Source organism: Salvia miltiorrhiza, chromosome 7 (assembly GCF_028751815.1).
Source record: "Salvia miltiorrhiza cultivar Shanhuang (shh) chromosome 7, IMPLAD_Smil_shh, whole genome shotgun sequence".
In the NCBI taxonomy this organism is placed as follows: domain Eukaryota; kingdom Viridiplantae; phylum Streptophyta; class Magnoliopsida; order Lamiales; family Lamiaceae; genus Salvia; species Salvia miltiorrhiza.
Window position 1 is genome coordinate 44,432,517 of NC_080393.1, and position 12,213 is coordinate 44,444,729.

A 12,213-nucleotide genomic window follows, 5' to 3' on the forward strand; every position below is an offset into this window, starting at 1 on the left:
GGAAGATGTGATTTTAGTGTTAAAGGGTAGTATTGAGCCCACCAAATCGTAAGAGTAAAGGGTGAATATTTTATATATTGAATGTGAATGTGGTTTAAAGTATAAATAATGTTTCTAAAAAAGAAGAACACACAATCTTTGTGGACGAACGAAAATAGTAATAAACACACAATCTTTGTGGACAGAGCTAGGGAGTATTTATAAGTGGTGGGTATAGTCCAAAAATAGGTAAGAAGTTTTTTTTGTGGATGTCCCAAAAATGAATAGTAGAAAGTTGTTTCGTGGGCGGAGGGAATATATTATTTAAGTTGATCGAAAAAAAAGAGAAAAATCTATATATACATTCGCAGCCTTGTCAAACAATTATCCTCTTCGAGAACCAAAGATTCATCCAATCCCAGCTTAGAGGGAGACGGGAATTCGAGCAGCGAAAGCTTGTTTGGAAGTAGTTGTGATGGATTTTCTGATCAGAAACAAGAAAAATCCCCTCCGCCACCTCAACCACACAAGAAGCAAGTGCGGAGGTGGTTGCATGGAGTAAAGAGGTTTCGTACTTGGGACCTTTGAAGAGTGGAACATTATTGGTGATGCTCCCACCACTGCACCAATACACAGTGCGGAGGTGGTTGCATACCAGCAGACCTTACCAAGAAAGGCTGCTAAATATGGCTGAAGCGCGGCGAGAAATCGTGACTGCCCTTAAGTTTCATAGAGCAGCTATGAAACAAGCCAGTGAAAGACAGCAGCAGCAAATGGAGATAAGGTCTGGAACTCAGCTGTTTAAGTCTGCATCTCGTCAATTTTCTTTACAACAAGCAGACAAATTGTTCAAGTGGCAAATTTGTTATGAACACGATGTACTGTCTAACGAACTATTTCAATAGTTCGTTGGGTCCCATATACCAGCTGCATACTGATACTAAACATCCAGATATTCCATCTGATACAAGTGCATGAGTATAAAAATCGTCATACACGTTATTCTTTTATTCTCATTTAAGCAGTAAACTATCTCAATAAACAACGGTTTCTATAATAACTGGAAACCAAAACCTCAAAGATATAACATTCAAAGTTGTAAATCCACAAGAATCTTGAAACACTACGACTGGTAATAAAAAAATTACAAGTTTGGAGCGAATTTAGTTGGGCAATTTCTGGAATCATGATGCCCCTTAGTTTGACACTTTCTACATAGCCGCAATGGTTTCTGTGCAAGTATCATGGCCTTTTCTTGATCGGATTTCCTACGTCCACCAACGCCACTACCTTTCATCTTGGATATGTTGGGTGGGAGGACAGAGGGTGATTCTGTTGGTGCAGAACCATAGAATTCCAAGAACGTCCTTTTCTTTGAGTTGGCAGCGGACTCTTTCGTCCCAACCTCAGCAAACTTATCTCTGACGGAGATGAGACTGGAATACAGCTGTTCACTCAACTCTTGGTTGCCTTTGACGAATGATATGCAGTCACTAAGCACCTTGTAGAAACGAAAATCGCCTTTGGTTGACTCATGAGAGGTTCTGTTCGTATCCTCAGTTCGTGACTCCTCCGGACATAGAATACTAAACTTGCACCACCTTTTCACAATGTATTTGTCCGGGATCTTATCAATTTTCAGATTCCGGAATACAAAAAACATATGCTTGCAAATGGTACCTCTGCGAATGAACAGGTTGCAGGAACATGAAATGTGTTCTTGGGAATGGATATGTCGAACTGTTAAGTTGCCATCAATATTATCATCAACCACATAAATGGTGTCACCTCCTTCCTCATACATCTTGCGCATTCCACACCCTCTGATTGAGTGATCTATCTCGTCTTGCACTTCTTTGAACACAGCATTGGTAAAAATAGATGCGGAGTGCTCTTCAATCGGTAGATTGGACATCATCTTTGGGACGCGAGTCTCATCAGATAGGGTCATTTTCTGGTAGGTATGTCGCTGAGAATCAAGTGCACTGCAATAGTTGGTATAAAGTAATACGAGGTCACAATTCTTGTTGAGAAATCTCTTTAAATAGCTATTCTCACTCTCTGATAACGAAGTGGTACGAAATAACCCGCTCATTGGTATATCTCTAAAATATGCTGGAATCCAAAATCTGCGATCTTCAAACATATCCGAAAACCATTTGTTCGAACCACCTATGGCGTGTTTCTTTCCAGGAAGATGCAACTGCTTTCTTGACAGCAGGGTCTTGGTCTGTTATCAAGACCCCAGGAGCACGTCCCATGATCTCAACGAATTTATCAAACACCCAGGCATAGGACTCAGTGTCTTCATTAGATATTATAGCTGCGCCAAACGAAATGCACCTTCCATGGTTATCTCTCCCTGTGAAGGGGGTGAAAATCATTTTGTACCTGCATACATGATGAGACGAAGTTAAAATTGCTATGTGCGCACATACAAACAGGCCTACAAAAGTTCTTCAAAATCAAACATGTTCATTATTACGAACATATAATCATGAAACTAGGAACATGAAAACTTAACTTATTGAATGTGATACACAGTAGGAATAGTTACCTGTTGGTGTTGTAAGTGGCGTCAAAGGATACAGCCTCTCCAAATAATTTGTAATTTTTAACAGCTACTGCATCTATCCAGATCAGTCGACGCAGTTGATTTTCCTCGTCTACATCATGGAAAAATTTAAATCCAGTTCCGAGATCTTGTTTGTTGGTAAACGCCTCCAACAACATATGTGCATCAGACCCTAAGGAGTACACCTTCAGATCTCTAACATAATTCTTAAAATCCATGCTAGTGCACCCCATATCCTCGTAATTGCCTACAATCTCCCTGAACAGCCGAAAAGTTCGCATGGGGCCTATGTTTGCCTTGATACCGGAAATAATGATCATTTCATGAATGTCATCAATCTTCCTATTGCAAGCCATAAGATGACGTGCAGGTGCAGGGACCATTGAATGTGTGTGGCCTTCGCTGAATTCACGAATCCTGTAGAAGCCACCTGTTGAAATTTGAAAAATTGCCTTAGCCCTACAATCAGCCTTGCATGATGTCGTCTTTCTTTTCTTTGTCTTTGAACCCTTTCCACATATGATTGGTTGATAGGCTCTGTCCCAGACTCCTTGTCTATTACAAACAACATATCTGGTCTTGACGGTGCCATCATCGGCATAGATAACAGTGCTCATACGAGGCTGGAATCCACTTGCTTTTGCATAATCCTTGTAGAACTTGACACCTTTTGCTAATGTGTCAAATGTCTGACCAGTGAATGGCTTCATCGAATCATGGCATGATGGAAGACACAGCTCACGTTCTTCAGACTCATCAAAGATGTTTCCTGTGATAAATAAGATGTTCAACGTGGGTTCACTGGACGTTCAGCTGATGTTCAAAACAAAAAAAAAATCTATATAGCATATTCAAGTTCACGGAAACACAATTCATAGTAAAAATTAAAAAATACATAGAATAGTTTAACTATGAAATAGAAACCCACAACTAATCACAATATGAAATAATAATGTAACTATTGATATTAAATATAAATAGTGTTTGTATCATGAATATTCATGTTGCATGTTCAACAAAAACACATCATACTCCTAAATATACTAATGCAAATAGATTATTCGTGTAACCTAACTATCCAATAAGTTCACTGAATATAACAAATACATATAACACCCTGATTATGAGATTTTCAGAAATTTATAATCAAAATTTTCTTCGAACTATGCATCTATAATAAAATGGAATAGATAATACACTAACTAAGTTGAAAAAATATACGACATATGCTATAAGAATAAAAGGTTGAATTTTTGATGAACCTGTGCTACCCATGGTTGCGTTTTCCAGAAATGTTTTGGTTAAGTTGAAATACTCTAAAAGATGAAATGCCTAATACTCTAAAAAACGTAAGGAGTGTAATAACTACTGCATTGAAAAAAAGGACATGATTACCAATAATTAAGGAATGGCTGAATAAGTTACAAAACTAGATTTACAAGAATATCCTTTTGGTATATAATCAATCTTAAAAAACGGCAAGTATGTGAATTAATTGATTTATGCTTAATTGTTCTATTTTTTAGGGGTTTGCATATGCATGTTTTAAGATAATCTTCTGGAAATTGGTGCGTTTTATGGTGTATTTTATGCTTTGCAGGAGATTTAGATTTTATAGATGAAGAGTGCAAATTTTGGATTATATGGGCTAAAAATTACGTTTTTGAGCATACTCTGCCGCGTCAGAGAAGCGAAGCCCCCCCCCCCCCCCCCCCCCCCGCGCGCAGAGCAGATGAATCAACGGTCAGACCAGAGGAATGAAAGTCTCGCAAGAGAAATCAACATATCAGAGCAGAGGAATCACTAGTCAGAGCAGAGAAGCCGCATATCCAGATCCAGAGAAGTCATTCGCCAGAGCAGCGAAATCACAAGTCAGAGGGGAGAAAAGTCATCGCAGAGAAATCAAAGCCAGAGGAATCAAAGCCCAGAGCAGAGGAATCAAAGCCCAGAGCAGAGAAATCAAGAAGCCAGAGGAACCGAGAGTCAGAGCAGACAAGTGCGCTAGAGCGGAAGCCGTTTCTCTGGCGAGAGCCGCGAATTCGGCCAGAATGGAGATGACTTGCAGCGCGCGACACAGCTGGAGAGTTGCCTTATTTTGCACGATTCTATTGCCTTTAGAGTTCTACTTTGCATGGCAACTTTCATGGTGATCCATAGGGATTCGAAGTCTATAAATAGGGTCATACTTTTTATTGTAAAAATAATCCCTTGCCCTAGTTTTAGACGCCATCTTTGAGATCTGTTGGCATCCGAAGCTTAGGAATTTAATTGATTTCATAGTGTCGATTTTTAATTAGGTTTCAATTTAGTTTTGTTTAGCTTTTATTCTTGGATTGTGATTGCGTGACACAATTACACGTTCAAGACGTTTACGGTATTTCGTATTTAAATTCAATTTATTTCTGTTTAATCATGTTTATGCTTTTCGTTTATGTTTATGCTTTCTTTTTAATCATGCAATTTAAATTATGCACCTTAGTTTTACGCCTAGATTAGAAGTCTTTAAATTTACAAGTATTTAATTTCATAAGTAGGTTTAATTTAAGTTATTTAAAATCTTGCCTAGGGTTTAATAGTTTAATTCGCCTAGTTTAATTTTAAGTTCGGTTTTTACTTAAGTTTTTAATTCTAAGTTTTAGTTTAATAATCGATCTCTTTACTGCTTTCTTTACTGTTTTTCCTGCGATACAATTAGAAGCCCTTTAAGACTTTCCTTGAGAGATGACACTGGGTCAACTTACCATCACTAGGATGTCCTTGTTCTATTGCAAGTCAACTTAGAGGTGTTTCTAGTTTAGTCATTAATCTTGAGCGTTAGATCATTAAGAACGGACGAATGTGATTCTTTCTCTATTCTCTCAATATTTACCTTTCTCCATAGAACCTTTCTCTCTCTCTCTCTCTCTCTCTCTCTCTCTCTCTCTATATATATATATATATATATATATATATATATATTATAAAAGAGGAGGTTTTTTTACCTCTAATTTTTCTCTCTCCTCTCATTTTTTTCATCCAAATTTTCTTTTTTCTTTTTTCTATTTTAATTTTATTCAAAAAAATCGTTAACTTCGATTCATAAAAAAATATTCAATATGAATGATTACAAGATGATCTTTAATTTGATGTAAAAATTATAATATTGAAAATTAATCGTTTAAGTGTCTAAATTAATTTTTGTTAAGTCTCATTTATCTCTAATATTAAACATCATACTACTATTTTTTCATTTTGTTTTGTTTGTTGGTGAAAAAATAAGTAAATGCCATTTTTTTTCCTTTCAAAAAAAGTTTACACGGTTGCTTGATTATAATTATTTTCAATTTAAGTATTTTCAAATTATAAAAATAAATAAACATATCATAGCATGTGCATCGCACGGGAGGGCATACTAGTAAATATAAAAATGAGACAAATCGACTTTGAGTGCGAGTTCGAATAGGGTTGACCCGTCTGCACACGGGCCTTCAGGATTAACCACCTACCACTAGGCCAGCACACACACATAATTGGCCTATTTAAATTTTTTTGATAAATTATACAAGTAAATAAAGAAATTTAAAGATCGTATAATGGCGGACTCGAACCCAGAACACACCACTTACCTCTAGGCTAACACACGCACAGTAATTTGCCTATTTTTTTTTATAAATTACATAAATAAATAAATAAATTTTAAAGACTGTGCAACAAATGACTTGAACCCAGGACCTGAGGCCTTGGACATGAACTTTCTACAACTAGGCCAACACACACACATAAAGCTTATTTCAAACAGTTAAGTGGCCCATTTCATAGAAGGTGTTGGCTAAGCTTATTTTAAAGAGTTTATAAGCTTTTCAAGCTTATGACATGTTTGAAGAGCTTATATGATGTAGTTTCTTAAGAGTTTATAAGTTATCAAAGTGTTTGAATAATTTAAATTATAAGCTAGAGAGAGAAATTTTAGTGAGAGATAAAATTTTTAGTTAAAAAGAGAAAATCGAAGAGAGATGAAATTAAAATAATACTCCATCCGTCCCACCAAAAATGGTGCGTATTCCTTTATGGGTTGTCCCACCGAAAGTGGTGCATTTCCTTTTTTGGTAATAATTTTACACTATGTTGGGAACCTTGTGGAATATCCTAACCCTTGTTTTGATGATACTAAAATTCATAGGACTTATTTGTAATAGACTAGAATCGTTTTGAACTCAAGTGTTAGAGTTCGTTTCTAGTTTAGTTGCGGTGTTGAAGACTAAAGACTGAAGACTGCAGATACCAACTGAAGTATCAGTTGAAGAATCAGTTGAAGACTGATTATTTAATGCGCTCAATGGACTGATACTAAAGTCAAGTATCAGTTGAACATTCCTCCTAGGACTGATCTTCCAACGTTCAAAGGAATCCACGTACGCACAAGTACAGCCGCATTAAATGCAGAGATCTCAATAACTTATCTCTGCAGAGGTCATTCCTATCTGGTGGTTACTTTTCAGAGATGTCACATGTCCTGTCCATCAAAGAGAGCCGTTTTCACACAGACAAGGAACCTCGAAGATTGAAGCCTCAGCCCAAATTCGAATTGCTCTCCAACGGAAGAAATCTTGAGGACGATTTACGCCAACGGATCTATTCAAGAGTTCTCCTACAAATAGCGCTCGAGGATCACTTCAATCTTCACCGATTCAACGACATAAGCTGAAGCTCTGCCAAAATCGCTACTCAGCCTAAAGCTTAACCTCCCCAAAGCTTGAATCGAAGAAGAGAATTCCAAAGTCAAAATCAGTCACTGCTGATTACATACATTCTCTTAGACCCTAGGCATATATCTGTGTACCCAGAAGCCAAAGGTCAAACTTGCTTCAAAGAACTTGTTCTTTGTAAGTATAGTTGGCACTCGTTTAAACCTCTCCCCCATAAGAGTGTTTGAGTGATTCGGAGTTCAGGAAGGTACTCTGAACTCTGAGTGAAAAGTCTGAGCACGAGGTGTGCTTAGCAGGGAAATCCTACGCGAGGTGTGTGGGTGTTGAAGAGGGGTTATCTTCAGTTTACGGTTGTGTGCACCAGGCAAGCACACAGGTACGGTTTGCAGTGCACCAGGCAAGCACTTGCGGAGTGGATTGTTGGTCTGATCAACCAGCTGTGGATGTAGGAAAGGGTTTTTCCGAACCACGTAAAAGTCTATGTGTTATTTACAGCTTTCAGTTTTACATTCATACTTGTGCTATTTCAATTGATAAAACTGAACACTGACTAACAGCAAAGAGAAACCTTAATCCAACAACTTGCTCCACCGAGGCTATTGCGAAACTAAGTTTAATTTCCGCTGCGTATGATATCAATCTGACTGAACTACCCTCTGATAGTAAGGAAGAGCGATATCATCTCTATCTTAGCAAACACGACTGAAGCCCTTACTTGGATCAGTTAAGTTCCAGTAGCTTAACTGATAACTCTTTACTGAAGAGCTTTCAGTATCAGTCGTCAACCCTGTTGGTCAAAACTGATTTCAGTAAAACATGAGTCTTTGTTTGCATGTAAAGTTTCGTTTTAATCTCTGACTGAGATCCCTCTGATTGAGGTCAGTAGATAGTCATAAAAATAGCCTATAGGTGTATTCCCCCCCCCCCCATACACCTATTCGAGACCCCCCGGACCTAACAATTGGTATCAGAGCAGGTTGTTCGCAAGAACTATCTGCATCTGACTAGGTTCTATTTGAACTAGATCCTTTTCCTTAAAGGTCTCGAAAAAGTTTTTTTTTTTTTTTGTGCTTGCAATTTTCTCTATATGTCGTTATCTGTTCTTTCTTTTTTGATGGAGACTAACCACAGCAGATTATCTTCTCTACCTATGTTTAGTATTGAAAAATACGACATATGGATGTTTCGGCTTGAAAGCTTCCTCACCGCCCAACATTGCCGAATGTGGGAAGTCATCACCAGCGGACCGATCACCATCACCGAAACCATCAAAAGGGTTCCTGCTGATCTCCGACAGGATCCTTACGATGAGGTCCAGCCCAAGTCAAAGGCAGACTTCACCACAGAAGAAAGGAAGTAAGATGAGTTAGACAACCTCGCCAAAAGCATCATCTCCGGCACCGTTCCTAACAAGCATGTCATGAAGATCATCAAGTGCGGAACAGCAAAGGAGATGTGGGACATTCTGGAAAGAATGTGCGTAGGTTCTGAGGAAATCAAGGAGAATAAGCTATCCATAGCTTGCCAGAAGTTCGACTCCTTCCTCATGCTCAAGAATGAATCTGTCGAGGAAATGGAACAAAGATTCAATCTTATCTTGAATGAAGTTCAATCCATTTCCAAAGACAAATACACTAACCGAGAAATCAACCTGAAGATTCTTCGAGCACTGCCACGTAGAGAATGGCAGATCTACTCAGTCGCTCATCAGCATAAGCCAGGATTCAGTCAGCTCCCGAAAAACAAGCTTTTCTCCGACCTCATGGCAAATGAGTTCGACCTTCTGAGAAATCTTGGTAACAAGAAGGCTGGAGGATCAGACGAAGATGGTCCATCAACCTCAAGAGGAGTTGCACTGAAGGCCTCAACCAGAGAAGGCAAGAAGCAAATCAAGGAGCCAACGGAACTCAACCTAGAGGACTTCTTCAGTCAATATGCTTTGTTGACTGAAAGATTTAACAAGATGGAGTCCAAGTTCCGGAAGTACAGAAGGTTCCACAAGCAACACTACAAAGGAAAAGAAAGAGAAGGGAACTCCAGACATTCCACAGATCGAAGCGGAGAAAGGAAGGCAGCCGCTTACGACATCAAAGACTTGGAATGCTTTGGATGTAGAAAGAAAGGGCACTTTCGACATGAATGCCCTGATCTGACTCCAGCTGAGCGCAGGGAACTGAAAGCTAAGAAAGATCGTAGCTTTTCGAAGAAGAAAGCGATGGTTGCTGACGATGCTGACTCTTCCAAAGACACATCAGAATCATCCGACTTCGACAGTTCCAGCTCAGATGATGAGAGCCGAGCCCTGATGGCCAATCACTACAAGAAAAACGCTAATAGACAACGGACGAAAACCGTTGTCTATTAGAAAAACGCGTGTTGTAAATGAAGGTATTGTCTATTGGTGGGCGGTCATAGACAACGGTCACGTGTCCGTTGTCTATGCGCTAATAGACATGAAAATTCAAATCAATCTACTAATAGTGACAGACTAAAACCCATTTCCCACTTACTTTCAAGATCTAGTTAATCAATTTGAACCTTTTTTCATCTCTCGGCGCGTTCTTCCGAACTGAAGGAGAATAGCCTTATCTGGGGAATCAGATTCCTGCTTAAACACACACATTGATTCATTTAATTAATTAAAAACGTGTAAATGAGGGTTTAAAAGATGAAAAATGTATGATGAAGTAGTGGAACGAGCATCCTCTTTATCGACCAATCTGCAGTCGCACCAAAAAACCAGTCATCAAAAACCGTGCATATATCCAAAAACAAACAAGTCATGATCCAACACAAGACAAAGCATAAGTTACAGGCTTGAATTTGAAATTGTAATATGGTATTAGTAAAAACCAAGTTGTAATGGTAAGAAAGTGAAGATTGAAAATGGAAAAGCAGCAAAGCTTCCAAAAATGCGAAAGAAAAAAGTATTGGAACACATACAACAATGTATAAAATTCTTGAGAATCTCATAACGGATTGTAGCTTTGCATTTCACACCATCCATGAACACACATAACATGCATCAAGAGAAAAGAAGCCGCCAAATCCCTCTTTTAATTCTCTCAATTCTCAAACACGGTAATCAGTCACATGAACTTTAAATCTCAATTTATCTCAAATGCCTCAGTAACAAGAGAACTGCCAAACTCAAAATAGAACACCATTAAGTGATTATATTCCATCTTTTAACAACAGCCACTCTTACTATCATGAAATAATCAAATTAAACAATTCCGTTGTTATGAAATTAAATAACGAGATCTACAAAAAACAATATTTACCTTGAGGAAAAATGTAGTGTCATATTTTAAAGCTCCACCTGCATTCAAGGAGGTAAGATTTGCTTTAGTGTTCCACTTTCTTCAAAATTCAGCCTGCATTCTGTATGATAATGATATACAATTAATTTCAGTTCATACTCTCTGATTTCGACAACAGTACAACAACCACCAATACAAAACAACCAAGGTATTCATGCTATCTCAGTTAGTCCAAATTCCAATTACATGCTTCTCTTTTTATCGGCATAGACACAGCCTTAGTAATGCTTGATTCATTGAATAACATGTTCATTTCAATGGGATAAATGCATAATTAGTTTACTCCCATCACAACCAACAACCTATAAGCTCCCACTCTAGTCAAATGCATTGAGAATTTGTATATCAGTAGCAAAATCCCCACGGCTTATAAACGGAATTAGGAAAACCACAGCCCATGGTATTAAACTTTCACCTCATAACCTTTTGAATCAAGATACAATAGTGGAATGATATGGAACTTAGCTTTAGAAATGGGCAACTGCCCTGCTCTGTGAACCGAGAGATCCCAAACAGACGGCGCACATCGGCAGCCGAGCTCTGCTGCTCACCGGACTTCGAGAACAGCGACAACAGTACGATGCGAATCCGTCGACTCCGAAAGCAAAGCCAGAATGGCGGCTGAACTGCATCGGCAAGAGGAGAGTCAGGGCTCGACTCCCTGCCCACCTTGGTGTTTGAATCGGACTGGAACCACGCCGGGAATCGAAGCCGCGGCGGCAGGATTTTGATGGCTAGGGCTCAACCTAGCGATGCCGATTCAGGAGAAAATCTGGAGCTTCTTCTTCTCGATTGGAAGCTGAGGATGTGAATGGAGGAAGGAACGAGGCGGAGGAAGGCTTGAATGGCCGTCATCCTCGCCGAAGTCGAGGTCGAAGTCGGATTGACGGGCGGCGGTGGAGTCGGAGTCGGAGTCGAGGTCCATGAAGGCGAAGGTGAAGTGGAATGATTCAACAGTGACGAGGAGCAGGCGGCGAGGCAAGGGAATAAGGCGGGAATCGACGGCGAGGGGATGAAATCGGTGCCCGAAATAGATTCCAGTAGGTGGCGAGAGATTTTGCCACTCACTGGATGTCGATCTCTTCCACTGGGTAGAGTGGGCGATGGTGGATGGGGCTGGTCGGCGGTGGGTGGCGTGGGGCGACGGTGGCTGGGGTGGCCGCCGGTGGGTGGCTTGGGGAGAATGGTGGCTGGGGCGAAAATTTTGAAAGTGAAGGAGCGAAAAAGGAGGAATTAGATTAGGGCTAGAAATCAAAAAAAATTATAAAAATAAAACAAATTACACAACCTCAAATATAACGTTGTCTAATATGACAATAGACAACGGTTTTCAGGGCAACGTTGTCTATTTAGGACGGTCATAGACAACGTTCTCGAAAACCGTTGTCTATTAGAGAATAGACAAATAGACAACGGTTTTCAAGACCGTTGTCTATGACCGTCCTAAATAGACAACGTTTCCCTGAACACCGTTGTCTATTGTCATAATAGACAACGGTTTTCAGACCCGTTGTCTATGACCGCCAAAAATAGACAACAGCTTTTGAAAAACCGTTGTCTATAGTCATGTTAGACAACAGGTTTTGAAGCATGTTGTCTATATTATGTTGTCTATGAGCTGAATTCTTGTAGTGAATGAATCAGAAAGCGT

General features: G+C 39.3%; 1 protein-coding gene across 1 annotated transcript; it reads right to left on the reverse strand.

The window, feature by feature from the left end:
- Positions 1–1,123: 1,123 nt before the first annotated feature.
- On the reverse strand, positions 1,124–3,829 carry LOC130994265 (protein FAR1-RELATED SEQUENCE 5-like). The gene is made up of 4 exons (XM_057919308.1): positions 3,817–3,829; positions 2,537–3,323; positions 2,152–2,370; positions 1,124–1,964 (listed from the first exon to the last, which is right to left on the reverse strand). The coding sequence occupies exons 1-4, from the start codon at positions 3,827–3,829 to the stop codon at positions 1,124–1,126; spliced, it is 1,860 nt and encodes a 619-aa protein (XP_057775291.1).
- Positions 3,830–12,213: the final 8,384 nt, after the last annotated feature.